General features: G+C 59.6%; 1 protein-coding gene across 1 annotated transcript in view; it reads right to left on the bottom strand.

The window, feature by feature from the left end:
- Positions 1-1,990: 1,990 nt before the first annotated feature.
- P4HA3 (prolyl 4-hydroxylase subunit alpha 3) overlaps positions 1,991-19,977 on the bottom strand; it is a 35,254-nt gene continuing 17,267 nt past the window's right edge. Inside the window, exons 10-13 of the mRNA XM_090030302.1 lie at positions 19,457-19,519; positions 18,629-18,697; positions 15,052-15,148; positions 1,991-10,232 (exon numbers count right to left, since the gene is read on the bottom strand). Of these exons, the coding sequence (XP_089886428.1) occupies positions 10,162-10,232; positions 15,052-15,148; positions 18,629-18,697; positions 19,457-19,519 (300 nt within the window). The 3' untranslated portion in view covers positions 1,991-10,161. The remainder of the gene's footprint in view (positions 10,233-15,051; positions 15,149-18,628; positions 18,698-19,456; positions 19,520-19,977) is intronic.

Below are 19,977 nucleotides of genomic sequence, written 5' to 3'. Positions count from 1 at the left end.
CCCGCCTGGTCTGAGCTGTTCGCTGTTCCCCAGCACGGTTTACACGGCATGTGTAGCCCCCCAGCCTGCGGGACACTTAGCTCGTGGCTCCTCTGATGAACCCGAGTGTCAAGTGCATGCGGTTGACAGTAGGGGTAGATCTCTGCCCTCTTATCACGTACTGTAATTTGAAAAGGAAACCGTGTATATATCTACTGATTTCCCCTGAGGCTGTGCTCGGCACCCTCTTTGTCCCTGTACCAGCTTTGTTCTGTTAGGATCTTGTTCGGTGTCCATTCCTCCGGTGTACCAACAATAAAGCATTTGTGAAAAGCCCTCAGGCACCACCTCCTCCTTTCCGTCGAGCCGTGGGATTTTCGTCTCCGTGTCCAGAGCCGCAGAGGCAGCGGACGTTCCCCTGTGCACAGCCTCTCGTGGCTCGTAACCAACCTGCTGGATCTTTTCTCCGTGACCCCTGGGCGTCTCTTGTGTTCTCCGATGTTCTGAGTTTCCTTCGCTCTCCAGGATCCGGTGGGGCAGGGATGCGTCTGGGAGGGAAATCGATTTTCTGCATAATTTGTGCTCCCCTTCCCCCCCCGATTGTTCATGCCGCCTGTATAGAAACATCTGAAAGTAATAAACATGGCTCTCTGGCTGTTGATAACCCCGGGCTGCGGTATGTTGACTGGTCTGTCTCCCGCCTCCGGTCCAAGCGATCACGAGCGGTGCTGAGCTCAGGCTGCTAAGTGGCAAGCCCATTTCACAGGTAAGGGCGAGGTGCTGAGAGCCTGATTGCAGCGGGGGAGCAAAGAACAGCCCTGAATTCTGCTGCTTGCTGGTGCGGGCGCACAAGGATGAAGTCTGGACTTGGGAAGGTGAAACGTGCTTGCTGGACCTAGCAGCGGACACTAAGATTATACACAATGAAGAAAGGCCAGAGTTACTAGTCCCCCGCTACCAGGGGACCCAGGCTGGACCCCGTGCGAGTGACTTCTGCGGTTCCGGGCATGTCCTCCTTTCCGAGTGAGCAGCTCCTAGGAGCGCTTGTGTGCGATGTCGTCACTCGGGATGCTTGTTGCCTATACGTATTGCTAAGACGGCTGGAGCCGCATCCTTTGTGCTGCCGTAAGGTGAGCTGCCTCCATCCTCTCACGGTAAACAAGAGATCATCCCAGGGGATTGTGGGAAGGGACTGGAGGACCAACACCACCCCTGATTTAGCTTGCATCCTTTCTGACAAGTGACTTGGAAGAGTCAGGTTCATGTGGACTGAAAGTACCGTCAGACTCCAATGAGAGTAGGTATGGGTGTAGGACCAGCACCCTTTTAAGACTGCCCTGTCGGGCATCTGACTCGTATAAATTTACCTGCCATCCAGGGCACTGTGCAGCTGTGCTCTTTGCGTGTGGCATTGCTCTGATACCTGTCTGAATAGAAATATGTAGTAGGCCAGCTTGGAATTGCCCTTCCAACCTGAGGCCACGTCACCCTTCCCCATAGTCACTATTAGCCAAGATACACAGCAATCCTGGCAACAGCCAGTGCTTCGCTCTTCAGGTCTGTAGCTGTGGCGCTCTAGGGTCCAGACTGATCTGTAGGGAGAGTTCAACCCTTCCTGGAGCTCCCTACGCTCACGGCCTGCCTTCAGGGCACTTGACCGAGGGCAAGGGCAGAATTTGGCCCTGCCAGCTCCTGTCTAGTCAGGCGCAGCTGCTACCCGCACATATTCTCATGGCCATCTCCATCTGCTGGAAGGGGGAAGGTTTATCACTGCATTTGGGCCTTTGTAGGTTATTCGGCTGCTGCCCGGGGTCTACAGATGACCATGTCTCCAGGTTGGTCCAGTGTGTCACCCCGTCCTGAGTGATCAAAGGCCTGGGAAACTTTAGAGCCATGTGCGCCCACCAGGAAAAGCTGTCAGCCGGAGCATGCAGGGAGCTTGCCCAGGGCTGCCCTGGGCAGCAGCCCCATCCGACCAAACCCCAGGGCTTGGGGGATGGCAGGGGTCTGTTGCGAGTGATGTTGGGTGTTTGCCCTGAAAAGTGTCTAGGCATCAAAAACAACATTATCCCAGCTCCGCCATGCTGCTGCCGAGTCCCCTGTGAGAAGGGAGCTTCTCGCTGCACAGATCCAGCCTGCAACCCCACTGCAGCATCTGTGGGGAAGCTGACCTGGCTTGGGCTGTCGCATAAAGCAAGACGTGGTGCAGCTTTCCCAGCAGCTCGTTAGGGGACCCTTCTCCAGGGGACGGGGCAGAACAGGCAGCCCCCTTTCTCCAGTCCTGATCCGAGGTCTCCGTGGGGGGGGGTGCCGCCTCCCCTGCTTGTGGGTGCGCTCAGGATGGATGGGGTAGGGCGTTGCGGGCTGGGAGCCAGGCCACCTCGCACTGCAGGGGCTTCTTGGCTACAAACCCTGTGAGATTTGAACCTGGGATGCATATAAAATAGCCATTGATTCCCTGTGGCCTCCTGGACCTTTGCTCGGGGCCAAGGGTGGTGATGCTGAAGGCAGAAAAGACTGGAAGCAGCTCGTGTGCCGGAGCAAAGCCTGCCATTAAGAGCAGCTGCTCCCTGGGTCCGACCCTCAGCGTCCAGCCTGGATACAAGGCTTGATGGACATAGTGGGAGGGTAAACGCGCTGCTTGGCCTTTTGGCTCAGATCTCTGTATTTCCCATATGGCCTCGTGATTTCTGTTCTACGATGCTTAACATTTTCTAATAAACTTTATTCTGTTACTGACCTGGCAGGAGAAATACTATACTAAATACCTACCAGGCCAAAATAATTTTGAATAGTGTTGTGTAGTTGAGGGTGGGAGCTGCAAGAATGAGCCCAGAGCAGCCCCTGCCTCTGCATGGGAGGTGAGCTGCTCCCGGGTGAGCCCAGGGCGGCGTGAGGGCTTGGCAGATCTCGGCTGCGATGGGCAGGTGCAATGAGGAAGGCAAAGGACTGTGCTGGCACAGGTGATGGCATAGGGCAGGAGAGCCTGGTGCTGAGCTCTGCCTCTTGAACGGTGGCTGAAGGGACATGACCGAGGGCAGGCAGCAGCCCTGAGCCCTGGCTCAAGCTTGGAGAGGGCAGGGGTGGTGACTGCCCTGCTGCCTCCTCCAAGGTGTCCCCTTGTGATGGTTTGGGCAAGCGGAGCAGGACCCAGCGTGGCTGCATCTCCGTTCGCAGGGCTGCAGGCCGCTCTCCTCCCTGCGGTCCCTCTGGCCTTGCCCTGCCTGAATCTGAGCCCGGATCTGGTGCTGGGGACGCTTCTCCTTGACTTCAATTTTTTTCTTCCACGTGGAGACGAACCAGGCCTGCTGGCACAGGGCTGCCATCCCAAAAGGCCGGGGCTTTCATGCTGGTCAGCCTCTCTCGCCCTCCAAGTGGCCAGCACATCCACTGTGGCCCCTGGAAATCTCCTTGCCGAGGTCACGGCTGCTGCTGTGAAACGTTTCAGCTGGGCCAGAGGTGCGGGCAGCAGGGCGGTTGCAAGGACGAGATGCTCTGTGGGATACGCTCTAGCAGGGGAGCGGGGCACGGGGAGAAGAGGGACCATGGCGGAGGCCCAGGCCAGCACGTTCCAAACCCCGGCCTCTGGACAGGGCAAGCAAGGCCTGAGAGGCTCCCCTTTGTGGCCCAAGCCCGGCCACCGAGCTCCAAACCAGCACCTAGTAGCTCTTGCTGGCGCAGCTCGTGCATTTTGCTCTTGAGACCTCCACATCTGTCCCAGTTTGCATCTGGCACAGGAAGGGGAGAGACCTGCAGCATCCGTGCTCCAGGCTGGGCATGATAATGCCATGTGTTGTACAAACTGGCCCTCCATGCACAGGAGCAAACCCACCAGCCTTCCCCAGAGGCTTTACACCCCGCTAGCTCACTTCTCCGACCACTAGTGTTTGCAGGAGCCCCCTGGGTCGCTGTGCATGGTCAGCACCTGGCAGCCCGGCTTTCGCAGAGTGGGTGTAAAAGGGGGGAGAGTCCTTATGCATGGGCTATCCCGGCTCCGTTCCTCTTACAGCATTCGGAGGCTTCAGCAGGCCTAGCTTGAAGGGTGCCCCCACAAACTGCCATTTTTAACACCAGTGCAGGGACTTGTCCCCTTTGCAACCAGCCTCCCCCACGAGTGGCTGCAAAAGAGCCGCCTTGGGTGTGTTTTGATCATCGTTCCTTTGTGCGTGTGGTCAGGATTTCCCAGGCCTCGGCTCAAGCAGGATCTCATCCGAGCTGCTCAGAGGGGCTGAGCCCCTGCAGATCCCACGGGAGACTGCTGCAGCTGGGGTTGCTACGTGCCTCTGTGGGGACCGGGCCGCGAGTGCGAGACACCCCCGGTGCCCGCAGCCGGGATGCACCTGCCGACCTTGGCCCCTGCGTGCTGGAGCTGGGCTGCGCGAGCCAGGCCGGAGGGGACGTGAGGAGCCTCCGTGCCTGGTCACCGCACGCTGCTGGGGATCCAGCGGCTGGCTGGCGGCTCCTTTGCCTTCCAGCCCCGCGGCCGCAGGTGCCTCGGCACCGGCCAGAGAAAGGGACCTTGTCTGTGGTGCCCGGTGGGAGCTCGGCGCACACAGGAGCCTCTGAGCTGCTCTGCAGGCGGGCGCGGGGCCAGGGGGAGAAGCGTCACAGAGCGTCTCTATCCCCCGTCTCCCTGCTCGCTCCAGGCTGCCTCCTTGCTGCTCCCCTTCCCCACGGGGCCCCTGTCTAGCCCGCCTGTGAAAAGCTGTTTTGTGCAGGCTGCCTGGCAAAGGCTGAGCCTGGTCACAGCTCGGGTGAGGGGCTGAGCCAGGGCACTCCCCCCTCTCCCGCCACCCCCATACCAGGGGTAACTACACAGCTCCTGCTCCAGCCCTCTGGGTGGGATGGGAGCTCTGCCACTGTCCTCCCGGTTGCCCTTGGCCATGTCCCCTATTTCCAGCTCCTCTCCCGCTCTCTCTGCCTGAACCCTCGGTGCTTTAAGGCAGGCCCTGTTGCTCCCTGCGTGCAGACACAGCACCCGGCACAGCAGGGCGCTGATCATAGCTGGGCCCTGGAGCAGCTACTGCCGCTGATGTTACGGTGCTGAGACTGGACAACGTGCTGGTTGATGCCCAGGCAGGAGCTGAGCCCTCCTCCGCTGCTTGCTCCAGGGCTATCACTGGTTGCAGCGATGCCCAGGGGCTGTGTCCAGCCTCGTCTCTCTGCTGGGCGGCGGTTTTTAACCAAGGGGCCGTGATGCCACGTGCTCATTCAAAGCTCTTGCTCTGTGTCATGGTAGCACTGAGTCCTGTCCAGTCTCAGAGCCAGCCCAGCAGTGATCCCAAGGCAGACATCAGCCAGCATAACTCTTTGGTGAGCACCAGTTACGGGCTCCCGCGAGCTGTGCCGACCTGCAAGCCGTCACCTGTGAGCTTTGGTTGAAACGGCTTGGGCCTTTAGCTCTGGAGGGCTCCGGATCAGTCCCCCATTGACCTGCAAGACGGCGTCTGTCCCTGCAGTGCTGGCACACAGGAGAGAAGGCAGATCCAGCTAAATCAACTCCAAATCCGTGAGTAGTTCAGGAACCGCGTGTGGCCCTGCTACCAGCAAGCATCCTCCACCCCCGCCTGGGGATACAGATGCTCCCAAACCCTTTGGCAGGCGTCCCACGTGCAGGCCCAAACCCGACGCTGTTTGCTGCTCCAGCTGGGCTTGGCTCACCGGCACTTCGCCGCCCGCCGACAGGACTCGTGGGCTGAAACAGGTGGAGGGAACTCTGTGCCCTCGCGTTGCCGAAGGAGGAAGACGGTGTACACCCGGGGAGGTGGATGGGGTCTGGGGCAGCAGGTGAAGAAACGTGCAGCCTACCTCAGTTTTGGCCCGGTCTGAGCTGTGCCGAACGCTCCCTTGCCAGGGCTGGGCAGGAGCAGCCGCTGACCTGTGCAAGGGTGCCAGGCATGGGCAAACCGGGCGGCTGGGCAGAAAGAGGGCCTGAACAATGGTAATTTTTTTCACATTGTTCGATTATTATTATCGTGATCTCTGGCCCAATACTAAAAGTTCGCCCGGGGCTGTCGGGAGTCTGGGTATGTCACTGCCCACAATAGCGGTGCTGCACCCGCTGGCTCTCCCCGCGGGGGACTGGGGCTGGCTCTTGGCTTCTCCTTTGCTGGCCTGGCTGGCAGCACATGCATATCAGGAGCCAGGCTCAGCCCAGCGCAGGCGGGAGAGAGAACAAGCGTGGCGGGCAGCCGGGCTGCAGACGCTGCTGGCATTAGCTGAGGCGGGGGCATGTGTCCGTAGCTGGGGTGGGGCCGTTTAAGGCCAGGGTAACGATTAGGAGCGGTGGCATGAGACCAGACAGAGACGTCTTAACGATATCCATCCAACCCATCCCCAGGGGCACCTGGCTCGCAGGGAAAGGTGCCCACAACAGGCTGCATTGTGGCCTCCCACAGCTCCCGGCACATGAGAAGTAGACAGAAGGTGTGTGTGTGGGGGGGCATTATAGCCCTGAGGGGGGTCCCCCATAGCCCTGGAGAGGAGCAGCCGGATGGACAGTGACCCTCGATCTTGTTCTTCCCCCTGCCAGGCACGCTCACTGTGCACCGCTGGATGGATGCTTGGGCTGGTACCGTCCATCAGCAGGGACCAAACGCAAAATCCCAACACCCAAGGTGAAGGCAAAGCCGGCCCCACCCCCAGCTCCCAGAAGAGCGCCGATCGGTGACTAGGTCGGCCACGGTCACCGCAAGACGGGTCCCCCCCCCGAGGGAGCCTGCAGGACTGATGTGTGGGGGATGAGGAAGAGGCAAAGGGACCTGGACCTGGGCAGCAGGAGCCGGATGGGCCCTTGGCAGCATCCCCGGGTCCCGCTGATTCCAGCTGTCACCCGGTGGGGCCACGCACCGTGCAGACACTGAGACAGGGAACTGGGTTACGAAGGTAGGGTTTTGCCTGGATCTGTGTAGGGGGTGGGGGATCTTGGACCCTGCCTAGAAAGCCGTCTCCTTTGGCCTGCTGTGTTCCTCGCTCCAAAATCCCCAACAGCTCCTTTTCTTCCGGCCCCATTTTTGCTGGAAACCCCAGCACAACCATCTGCTCATCCCCAATCCCAGGCTGTCTTTTAACTGCAAAGTGCCAGGAAGGTTTGATGAAAAATGCTGGGGGGGAGGGGGAGGCTCCAGAGCAAAAAACCAGCAGCAAGAGGCAGCCAGCATCCCAAACGCGGCTGCATTGCTGCTGTCAGTCTGAGGCAAGGCGCCCTCTTTGAGGCAGGCAGCTCAGGACCAGCCGGTGCGCCGAGTCCCGCGCAGCCTGGTCCACCCCGAGCCCCTGCGGGATGAACTCCTGTCTGCCCCGCTCTCTGCAGTTGCATTGCGGACGGAGCGGCGTGGCAAGGAGCCAGCCCCGTGCCGGCTGCCAGGCTGCTCGAAGCCGAAGGGATGAATCTGCACCGTTCAGCCTTCCGGCCCAGCGGCCGCGCTGCGCTCCCAGAGCCCTTACTAATGGGAACAGGATACCGCTGTACTGCAGCCATGCCTAGGGGACGCGTCCTTGCGCTAGGTGCTGCGCATACACAGACAGCTCCAGGCCTGAAGGGTTTACAAGCCGTAAGATGAAAGGTTGGAAAGGAGGCGCGGAGGGCTAACGTGACCTCACCGAGCAGGTCCAGGGAGATGTCCGAACACAGGTGCGTGGCCTACCTGTTGGACATCACTGCCTTCGACGGGAGCAGCGTTCAACGTTGCTGCTCTGCCCAGCCCTTGCTGAGCCCCTGCCGGCTGCAAGCGTTGGAAGCAGAGGGGCTACATCGGTGCCCGCTGAACCGCGCCGGCGCAGAGTCTGTGTTTCGTCTGCATTTGTGCGGCTCTGAGCACAGACCGACCTTGATCTCTGGGACCCCAGAAAAGCCATCGCAATTAAAAGCAGCATCACCTCATTTCCGTCAAGCCCTGTCCTTCCGTTCGCACGGAGAGATCCCGGGGTGGGGGTGGGGGGTGATACCGGGAGGGGCTTTCCAGTTCCCTCTGCTCCCCCTGCCGTGACACCTCTTTTGTTTCCCATTCCCTTCTTCATGGTGCCCAACCTTGTACTGGCTTTTTTGGTCGCTCGGCGCTTTTGGCCGAGCCGACGTTTTTAGAGAACTACCCTACAATGGCGGCACGGGCTCTTTGGAGCAGTTAGGGTCAAGTAAGCGCCTCCGAGCGAGGCAACGCGTGGTTGTAACAACCTCAGATTAGGCAGACCCTTTGTCCCAGCCCTGCTAAACTCCCTCCCACCGCTGGCTGGACAATCTTCAGGCAACATCATAACATACCACCCCCATGCACTCAACTTCCCTGGGCCAGGGCTGGCTCCGGCACGGTCCTCGGCCTCTCTGGGCGCTGCCTGCTACCCCTTGCACGCGGGCCCGGGGTCAGTGCAACCCCTGAGGCGGTCCAGTCCTGGAGGCAGACCCCTCCTCAGGCCCCCAGCCAAGCAGGCACTCGGGGGATAGGTGATGTATGTAACAGAGGCTGACCGCTCTCTGCCTTAGCTCAGGAACTACACGGATCCAGGCAAAACCCTGCGTTTCACGACTCAGTTCCCTGTTTTAGCTTCTTCACTGTGTTTGGGTCTTCTTTGGGCTCACATCAGAGCCTAGGAGCCCCTGGCCTCTTGGAGATGTCTTCTCTGAGCAAGATGCTTCTGGTCCCTTGTGCCTAAGACGGCTCGTGAGACCATCCGCCCCTTATAACCTCCTGGTCCCTTTGCCCTGGCCGGCTTCACCGGAGGATCGGCGTTCTCTGCCGGGCGATCCGTTCCCTCTGCCACCAGCCTTGCTGGGCAGACTGGTTCTCTAGGGGACACCCGATCCCTCGTTCAGTAGCTTTCCTGTGAACTGAGGACCATCCAGATGTAACAGGTGAACCTCCCCTGGACTTTCACATGGAGGTAAGGGGCAGAGGTGACAGGCGGACACAGAGACGCACCCAGGGATGTGCAGAATTAGTGAGTCTATGTCTTTTTTGATGCCCGTGGCCCAAAACTGGGCACAGGACTCCAGGTGAGGCTTCACCTGGGCCCTCTGCAGGATGACTCTGCCTTGACCTGCCCTGCACCCTCTGCAGGGGTCAGGTCTGGCACAGCACATCTTACAGGGCAGGGAGACTTCCTTGGTGTTATGTCACTGGCCAGATGCACCAGTGAAATAACACCGCTGCGGCGAATGCTTTCTTGGGCAGACACGCACGCGAATGGTGCCAGGGGGAGGCTGGCCACTGCTTCACTTCCCAGCCCCTCCAAGGGGCCCACCTTCTCCCCCAAAGTGCGTTGCTCCCACTTCCAGCACCCACCGGGCGAGGCTGCTTGGGAGCAGCCCTCAGTCCCCTGCCCTGGGCTCCCTGCATTGCCCCGTCCTCTGGGGCAAGGCAGGGAGCCCCTGGCAGGGGAGCGTGTGCGTACACGCACACGCACACGCACACACCAGCCCTGCATGCGGCCTGTGGAGGTAGCACAAGGCGCTCGAAGGTGCCAGCACAAGGGGTCTAAGGAGGGACGATCTGCTCCTGCCGAAGCAGCTCCGGCACAAAGCGTTGGGGCTCCCAAGCTCTGCTGAGATGACCAGGAACTACCTCCTTTTTGGCTGGCTCCTGTCCCCCCCGGGCCCCACCGGCCAAGAATGGGTTGGAGGCAGAAGCAGGCCAGCGCACCACTGCTCCCCCAGCACGCGTTTCCCCGTGCAGCCGCGGCTTCAGCCGGAGCCCGGGCCCCTCGCGCTATTTCCCTGCTGTAGGGTTTCAATCTCCTTTGCTTTATTTCTAGCTCGTAAGCCGTACGCTGCTTTAAATAGCACCCGGAGTAACTCGGGCAGCGAAAACATCATGTCAGGGAACTGGCGTAACCGAGATCAGGATCTGGCCTGGTTTGGCCCTGCCAGAATCTGCCCCTGGCTACTCCTCTCTGCGCAGCGCAGAGCTGCCGGCTCCTGCCAGCCGAGTGACTCTGCCCGCCTGGCTTTCCGGGAATAGCTCAGGGGGGCTGCCGACGAGACCCCCACCGCGCTCTCCTTCCAAGCACTTTTGTCCATTCCCCCTCCCCTCCATCCTCAGACTCAGCCTGGGTGGAGGAAGCCCTGCTGAGACGTGCCGTGGCAGCAGGCCACGCGGCCTTGCTGGGTCTCTGCTCCAGGACTGGGTGGCACGACTCCCCCCCGCATCCCCGGGTCTCCAGTGCCCACAACGGAGCGTGGCTGAGCGCTCAGTCCTCGGGGTGGGCGCCGCACGGCCGCCGAAACTCCTGCCCGTGTTCGTGAATCCACTTGTTGGCCACTGGAAGACACAAGGCGACATGCCGGGCATTGGGCTGGGTGAACACAACACGGCCACTGAGGTGCACGGGTGCCACGTCGTGCCACCTTGGTCCCTGAGCCAGGCACGGACTATGCATGCAACAGCCTTGGGCAAAACGCTCTCAGGGGAAGGACAGTGCAGCACCGAGCGCTCCCACCAGCCAGCTCCGGCTCAGACGAGGCGAGGCCTGGCTGCTCCAGCCCGGAGGGCAGACAAGAGGAGCCCACCCCAGCCCATGGGGTTGCATGCTCAGGGCTGGGTGTTCAAGGGTGCTGCGCCTGCTAAGCTGAGCCAGTTTGGGGATGTGGCTGTTTATCTCAGCCTCTCCCTAGAGTCTTTGGTTCTGGTCCTAATTCCCTGCCTCGGTTTCCCCATCTCGAAAATGGAGTTGATAAGGGAAGGAGGTGGAGGGGGTTTGCTGCCGCCCTGGACTGAACACGCCTGTCTGCTTGATCCCAGAAGCTAGGCCGTCCTAGACATGGTGTGTATATGATGGGAAACTACCACGGCATCCTGGGGCTGTAGGCACAAACCAGGGGGTGACCCCCCAGTTGATACGAGACTGTAGAAATCAAACGAGCAGCAGGAAGTCACCCAGCCCCAGCCGCCCTGAGGTGCAGATGGGCAGGAATGAGGACAGGTGACATTAAAGGACAAGAAGGGGTGCAAAGGCTCTTAGCCCTAACGAAGGGTGTCGAGGGGAGAGACTCCTGCACTGGCAGGTTGTGCCAGAATTACACACCGGGAGCAAGTCCATGCTACAGCCGCAGGGGATGGAGCGGGCAATGAACCTCGTTGCGAGCAGTCTCCCCTCGCTGTGGCCGTCCTCCCTTGGAAGGGAAACAGTAAGGGATGTCCACGTTTGCATTGCTGCACCGGCAGCACAGGCGGACTCTCAAACCCTCTGTGCTGCAGCCTGGCGTTCGCTCCACAGCTGGGGAAACTGAGGCACAGCAGGGCGGTGAAGTGGCCTGCCCAAGGTCTCACAATAATAGGTGCATAGGCAGAAGGGGAGCGAATCCTGGCTCCTTGTTCCCTCTGCTCTGATGGGTAGCTCTTGTTCCCCGGGGGCAAGGAAGCTCGCTCATGCAGCTCTCTACAGCCCGCGCGTGAAGGGCCTGTGACTTCTCCCATGTTTGTACAGCACCGGGTGCAGCGAGCTCCTGGTCTAGCCCTAGGGCCCCTCGGCACGGCATTGGGGGTGACGTGGCATCTGCGGCCTCTGCCTCTTGGCCTTGATGCTGCCGGTCAGCACAACTCGGCTCCTGTTCCCAGCAGGGCAGGAAAGCAGCGGGGAAGGTGCCTGGGGCTTACGAACAAGCCCATGTTGTGCGCGCTGGTTTTGGGGGCAGCTGCAGCCTCTCCCAGTAACCTGCCTGGCCTGGCCTGGGCTTGCGGCGCGGCAGACGTTTCCTGTGGCAGCTGGGCTTGGCCGGAGGCCCGGCACGCGCACTAGCCAGCGGCTTGTCTGGGGTGAACGAAGACGGAGCGGTGTAGCCCTCGGGACTCCCGGCTCCGCAGCCGGCACCCAGCAAACAGGCCTCGTCTTGTGCAGCGGCAGTGGCCAAACTGGCCCATCTGTGCTGTGCCTCGATGGGAGCCCCTCAGGCTCAGCACTGCAGCCCAGAGAAAGGAGGGGGTGCAAGGCATGGGGGGGCACCCCCATATTAAGTCAGCTGTGCTGCTGGAGACAAAGGGACTGTGTTGCCTTGTGTTTGTACAGCACCTAGCTCCCACCGGGGCCTCTGCATGCTGGTGAAAGGCAGGAGACGAGTAATAAGACCCCCCCTCTCCCTGCATCTCTGCAGCTTACAAGGCTCCTGTGCATGCCTTCCCCTGGGAAAATGACCCCCCTCCTGCATGAGAGCATCTAGATCATTTCAGGGCTCGAACCCCGTTAGCCTCAGCCTGCGCAGATACTCCCTCCCTATCTCCGCATTGTCTGGCTCAGTGCCCGTTTCCTGCCTCTGACACATGACTGAGCAATTGCCAGAAGCTTTGCGGTTCGTGAGCCAGCTCTGGGAAACCATCCTGGCTCGGGCCAAGTGCCTGGGGTTAGCCTGGCGGGGCCGCGGTTCAGGGGCATGACAGCCCTGGAGCATCGGGCCTCGGAGGTGGGGAGGATGAGCTAGTGTCATACAGCTGCCCCGCGTGCTAGGCACCCGCGCACCCGCCCCTCGCAGCCCAAGTCATGTCACAGCATGAGCCCAGGCGGTGCAGGAGCCTGGGTGTTTGGGACCACTGCTGTGGGGCCTTTCTCTAAGGCCGTGATTCTCGCCATCAGTCCCATGCACCCATACAGGCATGGCTAAGCGGCAGCTCTGCAAAAAAGGACCCGGGGGGACAGGGGACAAGAAGCTGAACAGGAGCCAGCAGTGTGTCCTTGTCGCCAAGAAGGCGACCGGCATCCTGGGCTGCGTTGGTAGGTGTGCTGCCAGCAGATCGAGGGTAGTGATTCTTCCCCTCTCTCCAGCACTGGTGAGGCCACATCTGGAGTCCTGTGTCCAGCTGTGGGCCCCCACTACAGAAAGGATGTGGACACATTGGAGAGAGTCCAGCGGAGGGCAATGACAATGGTTTGGGGGCTGGGGGACAGGACTGGTGAGGAAAGACTGAGGGAAGTGGGCTGATTTAGTCTAGAAAGAAGGAGACTAAGAAGGGGTTGAATAGCAGTCCTCAACTCCCTGCAGGGGGGCTGCAAAGAGGACGGAGCTGGACTGGTCTCAGAGGGGGCAGATGACAGGACAAGGAGCAATGGGCTCATGTTGCAGCAAGGGAAGTTGAGGTTGGATATTAATTAGGAAACACTTTCTCACGAGGAGGGTTCCCCAGAAAGGTGGTGGACTCCCCATTGTTGGAGGTTTTGAAGTCCCAGGTAGACAAAGCCCTGGCTGGGACGATGTAGCTGGGGCTGGTCCAGCTTTGAGCAGGGGGTTGGACTAGATGTGACTGCCTGAGGTCCCTTCAAGCCCTCATTTTCTATGATTCAACCAGGGCGACAGTGCACCCAGGGGTGCTGCAAGCTCCTTGTAGGGGTGCTGCACAACATTAGCACGGTGGGGTGGGCAAACACGTGCGAGTCACAAGAGAGACACAGAGACTGCAAACAGGAATCCACAGCGTCCAAGCCACCCCGACCCGTCGCGGGCTCTCCGAGCTCTCTGCAGCAGGAGAGCGGCTCTATTGGTCTCCGTAGTCAAGACGCGAGCGAAAGCAATGAGCCGGCGTTGTCCTGAGTCAAACGCGAGGGTCCAAGGTGGAGACCAGTGGGGGTGGGCTGTTGCGACGCTGTCCACAGACTACCGCAGGAGCCAGCCGGTATTGACCCCCGCAGCGCTCACCCGCAGCCAGATGCCTTGTTCAAATGCAGCGGCATGCACAATTGCTCGTCGGTCTGTACAGCAGGGCTTCTAATAACGCCCGCCCCTAGAGACCGGCAAGGACAGGCGCCTCGCAGAGCGCCCAGGCTGCCCGCCTCAACCCGCTTGACCACCGGGGTCCTGCCCTGTCACGGGGGAGCTGGAAGTGGGGGGAGCTCCTGACTCTCAGCCCAGCTTTGGGACCAACTTCCAAGTGCCCTAATGGCCACAGCAGGAGCGCGCAGGTCGTGGCCCTGTCCGACTCGGACAAACCTGCGAATTCTGCTAAATACCTGTCATCGACACTCAGGCAGGACGTGGGAAGAGAAGAAAGAGAAGAAAGAAAAGCGAGGAAGAGGAGGAGGAGAAGGAGAAGTAGCACTGGGACCAGCCATGTCCTGTAGGGACTGCATAAGGAGACGCCTCTTTCCCGAGGCGGCGGGGCGGGGGACAGCACACCTGGAACATGTGGATCGCCTGGATTTAGGCAGTGCCAAACCGCCTGGGCTCGGGGCAGCCGGACGTGGAGTTTAAAGCTGCCTGTAGAGGATGTTAGATGAAGCCAGGCAGCCCCTCTGGACACTGGTCAGTGGAAATGTCCAGTTGCTTCTCAGCGCTGGCGGGCAGGGCGCTGCCAGCGCAGGTGCCCGGCAGTCCGCGCCCACAGTGTGGCCCTCTGCTCAGGGCTCGTGTGGCCTCTGCGGCTGAGACAAGGGTAACTTCCCACGCGCCCCATCACCTGTCAGTACGCGGGCTTCCCCTGCACCTCCTTCGGGAAGGGCTGTGAAGCCCTGGGGTCCCCTCGTCTCATTCAGCACAGCACGGCCTCGTGTCATAGTCCCTGGGATGGGCTCTGCTGGCGTCGTGCTGGCACGGGCGACCCCCGGGACATGCGTGGGCGACCCAATGGGTGGCAATCCTCCCCTAAGCCCTGCTGGGCTGCCAGGGGTACCCTGTCCCGCTGGAGGTTTGGGCTCCTAGGTGTGACGTACAACAAAGGCCCTGACCGTGGAGGCCCTGGGACCCTTTCCACAATGAGGTCCTGGCCAGACTCGACCTTCGGGAACTATGCTGCCCTCCTAAATGTTCCCAACTGCTCCTCCTTCATTCCCCGTTGTAAACCCCAAAAGAAACAGCAGCTGCGCTCCACCCCAGAGGTGGCCGCATTTCAGAGCTGGGCAAAATGAGACCTAACTATCCCCTGCCTACGTTCTGCTGGGAGCTCCCGGCACGGCAGGCGCTATAAGGGTGCAGGGTGTTATCCGTGATGCAGAGTCCTTACTTGCCTGCATTCGCGCTTCCTGCCCATAGCTGCACCCCCGGGCAGGCAGGCCGGATGGCCCGGTGCTCTCTGGCAAGGATTTTGCTGCCCGTGGGGAATGATGCCAGGGCACCAACGACCCCCAAGGCCAGCAGGCAGTATGCGGAGAGCCTCTTACCCCACTTGTCGCCGGCGAGGACGGGGCAGCCGGCGTGCAGCGTGTCTCCGTTGCCGTCTCCGTTCCTGTGCAGGTTCCACCAGAAAAGAGCGGCGTTCTGCAACGAGATGGGGCTGGGTGAGCGGGGAGCGCTCTGGCATGGCTCCCTCTCGGGCCTGCCCGCAGCGGCGGCTGCAGCCCACCTCGCTGGCAGTGCCACCCAGCCGTCCTCCGGGGACACCCACCCGGGCCCTTCGGAGAACAGCCGGGAATGAGCCTCCTGGGAGACCCAGAGCCACCGACTTCACGCAGCCAGCGCGGCGACGGCTCCGTGCAACTCCTCCGCCGCCCTCTCCTCTCCCTTCAGACTGGCCGGATTCGTTTGCTTCATCGCGTTTGACAATAGTAGTGGCTTTATAACAACCCGCCTCAGCTCCAGGGGGTCCCTGCCCACTTCTCCTTTTAAGCAAGCACTTTCAACGGGGTGAAACCTGAATTTAGCTCCTGTCCCAGACCTCAGGAAGGGTACCACGTGGCAGCACGCTTGTCTGGCATCGCTCCCCACGTGATCCAGCTGGCCAGCTCCAAGATATCACCGCACCTCCCCTCCCCTGCTCCTGTCAGCCAGCCCCTATTTAGGCAGCTTTTGCTCAAGTTGCCCTGGACCCTGGCTCCAGGCTGGTGGCTGTCACACGTGCAAAGAGATGCTACGGCTGTCCCTGTTGCCCAGAGGATGTGCTCGTTATGTGAATCAGCAAAGGGGGAGAGGAGCAGCACATGCTCCCGGTTCAGGCAGCTCCTGGCTCTTCACCCTGAGCTCCCGTGATACCGCGTGATACCCGTTCAGCTTGCACGAACTGCCCCGCGCTTGCTGAGGAACGACGGCCTGCTAGTTCTCAGGGGAACGGCTGTCTTGGAGTCAGCACCCGGGCCCGTGGGGACGGGGACCCGAGGTCTGGTCTGGGCCCTGACGCGTGACAACCCCGACAATGTCCGACTGCCCAGCCCCATGCTTGGCTCCTGCCACCGCCTCCCTAGACGCAGCAGAAACTTTCGCCGGGACAATGATGGGGAGGGAGATGACCGTTTTTTGCATGAGTGTCATCAGACCCACGCAGAGTGATCGCCGGGGCTGGAGTCTCATGAGAACCGAGGTCCCTGCGGGCCCCTCTCTGTGCTCGGAGGGGCGCCTGAGTGGGGTCCAGGCTGCAGCCCGAGCTGGGGTGCCGGCACATGCAGACAGACCAGGGAGCCATCTGACCCTTCCCTCCGCCGTACCTAGCGCCTTCCTGACACGTTGTCTAATCCAGTCCCCAACCCCTCCAAGTGCTGAGACTGCGCGGCCCCCCAGACAGCCTGCTCCAGGGCTCTGCCCCGTGCAGCCGGAGGGCTGTTCCCATGCTGTCAACCCTGCTCAGCCTGTCCCCTGCGGACGCGGAGGACAACCGATGACCTTCCCCATCGCAGCAGCCTTCTGTATATTTGGGAGCCTGTTAGCATGTGCCCCCCTCCGCCTCTAGTCCAGACTAAATAAGCCCAGGTCTTTCAGCCGCTCCTCCCAGGTCACACATATAGACAGAGCAAGCCAGTATCCAGAGCAGTGGGGTGGCAATGGCACCCGATACAGATCCCAGGGTCCCGTGTGGGCCTGGGCAGCCCTCGCTAAGAGCCATACCGCGCCGGAGCCGTCGTGGCTACATCGATGTGTGTGGTAACGGCCCCCTTGAGCACGGGGTAGACATGACTGTAGTGCAGGCGTTTTCAACCTGTCTGGACTTGCCAAAATTTTGCATTTAACAAATGAATATAAATAGGCCAGGAATATTATCATATGAACATAACTGCACTGTAAACTATTGATTTGTGATTCACTGATTAGAGCCTTAGATACTATGTTTGCCCTGTAGGCCTGGTTGAGACTCTGATCGATCCATCTATATCTATATCGATAAATAGATATCTCTATACATAGAGATATCTAACTATGTCTCTCTCTCTCTCTCTCTCTCTTTATATATATATTACTCGCACAAAGGCTTTGCTGAAGCACTGGTTAGAGGAGGCCTGATCATTGAACCTGACCGCTGCATGAACTGCTTCTGTAAGCAGGACTTGGCATGCAGGCCAGATGGGCACTCCTGGCAGAAAATGGGCGCAGGAGATGGCTGTACCAGGTGTAGAGTGGTCCCGGAGCAGGATGATACGGCTGGAGCAGGAACACCCAGAGCAGGATACAGAACAAGCCCAGGGTAGAGGATGGCTCAAGGGATTTGAGATGTGGATACAAGTGATCTGTTTTGATCCCCATATAAAAAGAGAATCAGAAATTATGGGAACTTTGCATTGGCCTAGGGGGTCATAGCCTGTCATGGGCACGCATGCGTTAATGCCTTGTCTATCAGATCACAAGTGTGCTAGGGCCATGTCTTGTATGTAGACACTACACCTGGCTGAGCCTATGCCACCCGATGGAGCCTGTGGTCATTCTTTAAGACGAGACTAGTGTTGGCATCTCCTGGCTGCGACTTGGCCTTCCCCATTAGGCTCCACGTGCCTCCGGAAAACCAAGGTGCAAGGGGCAATTTCACCCCGCCGTGGTGGTGTCAGTGCCATGCCCCCCAGCAGTTTCCACAGCGCCCCAGGGTGCCAGAGAGCCATGGCTGTAGTGCGTGCCAGACTCAGTGGCTGGCTGCTCACTTGGTCTGCCTCTTCTTTACTGACGCTGCTCGGGATCCAGCAAACCCGCATTCAGATTGCTAGCTCAGGCCAGCTACCGTCATCCCCTCTGTCCCAGCAGAGTTCAGATTTGGTTGCATAACACCACATCAGGGGTTGGGAGGAAATTTTACCTCATGGTCACATTGGTATGGACCGAAGGTTTTTGCCTTCCTCTGTAGAGCGGCCACAGCCTCTGCCTGGGATCCCTTGAGTGTACCACCAAGCTTTTTGCAGCAGCAGGATGCTGGCTGCCATGGGCCCCTGCTGTCCCTGTGCCAGGTTCGGGTGTGATGTCTGTGTTGTGCCAGGCTCGACAATGGATTAGATGATGGCTTTGTGTGGGCTGGGCTGGATGGGGCTGATCCTGCCTGGAGCAGGGGGTTGGAGTAGATGTGACCTCTGGAGGCCCCTTCCAGCCCTATGATTCCCAGCCCTGGCCCATCTCTGCTCTGATCTGGAATAAGGGGACTCTTTAGGGGCTCAAACTCATTGGGTACAAAATACTTGTCGCAGCTTAGGCCTGCCTGGTGCCCAGCCTGTGCTTCTAACCCATGCAGCCCAGCCCTGGGACAGGTCAGTTCGTCTTAGTCTCCAGCCCTGCAGAGCTGCAGCCAAAGGGAGGCACCAAAATGCAATGGCCACAGGCAAGTGATTCACCAGGACCTCAGCCGTGGAAACCAGAGATGAGGAAGATCCCATTAGGGCAGGCGGTCCAGCGAGCCAGAACAGCATCACGTCCTGCTGGGCACTTACCTGCATGCCATGGGGGCGAATATGAACCTCTTGCCACTTCCCCAGGAGAGGTTTGGGGATGGACAGGTTGGGGTAAGAAGGGACAGTCGGGTGGCCGTGACTGGGCAGCAGAGCGAGCTCCACTCACCTTGATGACGGGCACGCTGAAGTTGGCGTAGATGAAGGCCGTGGCGCCCCCGGCTTCCACGGAGCTGAGCTGCAAGGCAAGGGCAGTGTTCAGGGCAGCACGTCAGGTTTCCCTGCTCTTTCACAAAGGGAGACATGAGTCGCACCCTTTAAGGGACAGTTGAGGGCACTTGGAGAAACCGAGCCATGGACTGGCTTTCTGATGTGCTCCCACGGCTTCAAAGCCACGGCGGGCCCCACCCTGCCGGTCTGCTCTTGGCTGTTAGCGCGCGGCTCCCTGCCCCACCGATGATGCCACCCGTTAAGGCCGAGCTATCGGCTTCTCTCCGAGACGCCTCTGTGTTTCCCCCAGTGCAGCTGCGGAGAGCCTCCTCTCCGCAGCGACTCGTCCCGCGTGGCAAGCCGCCGAAGGACGGAGCTTGTGCCCACGGGGTGAAGGAGCTCTGCAATCTGTGCTTCCATTCAAAAGGCGAGGAAACTCGTCTGAGTCATATCTATAGGCCAAGTGAGGTTAATTCACCAATATGGGGTGATCACTCTGAACCTTAATGATGACAGCTATTTCAATGGAGCTATTATTGACTAATCACTGCCACTTATCAGACACATCCATCTGTTTTGCAATTATGGGCATATGTCATGGGCATATTCTCTTCTCCTAACCCATCCAGCTGAGAGCAGTACCCAGGAGTCCTGGCTCCCAGCAAACTGCTGTCCCCAGCTACCCGCTCCTCGCACCCCCCACCCCAGCTCTCCCAACCTGATGCAACACGGGGCATTTCCACTGAGTGTCTCGTGGCCGCCGTGACCCCGGGGAGGGAATACTCACGTAGATCATGATCGTGGCTATTCTGTTCCCCGATTTCATCCTGTACAGGGGGCTCTTCCGTGACTGCATCAAAAGAGAACAGTGGTTCATTCATGGAGCCAGACTGCTGCATTATTCATCACTGGGTTTAATATTAACAGCGCGGCAGGACGGGGCTCTGAACTCAGCAGCCACCATTGTGAAGCAGCCCAGGCCCAAAGCACCCTATGCCGCAATGAGGGCTGCAGCGCGGCTTTCCTGCAATGTTGAGACAGGACCCGGTTAGACAGGACTAGGCCACACAACCCCCGGGAAAACAAGCAAATACCACATTCCTGCAAATAAAAGACACTCCTTATGGAGCAAGATTTTCCTTCTAAAAACAGCCTGTGTCTTAAATCTGTGTAAACAGAGAGCAAAAAAACCCACAACCCTTGTAGGCACTCTAATGGTTGCAGCCTTGCAAATGTGTCTGTATGGGCTGTTTGATTTATGGGGTTTTTTTGTAAATTGAGGATCATAAAATGTGGGTGCATCTTAAA

The sequence above is a fragment of the Crocodylus siamensis genome, unplaced genomic scaffold, assembly GCF_052110815.1.
Source record: "Crocodylus siamensis isolate JL-2025a unplaced genomic scaffold, ASM5211081v1 HiC_scaffold_130, whole genome shotgun sequence".
Lineage (NCBI taxonomy): Eukaryota > Metazoa > Chordata > Crocodylia > Crocodylidae > Crocodylus > Crocodylus siamensis.
This window is presented reverse-complemented; position numbering and strand designations above follow the sequence as displayed.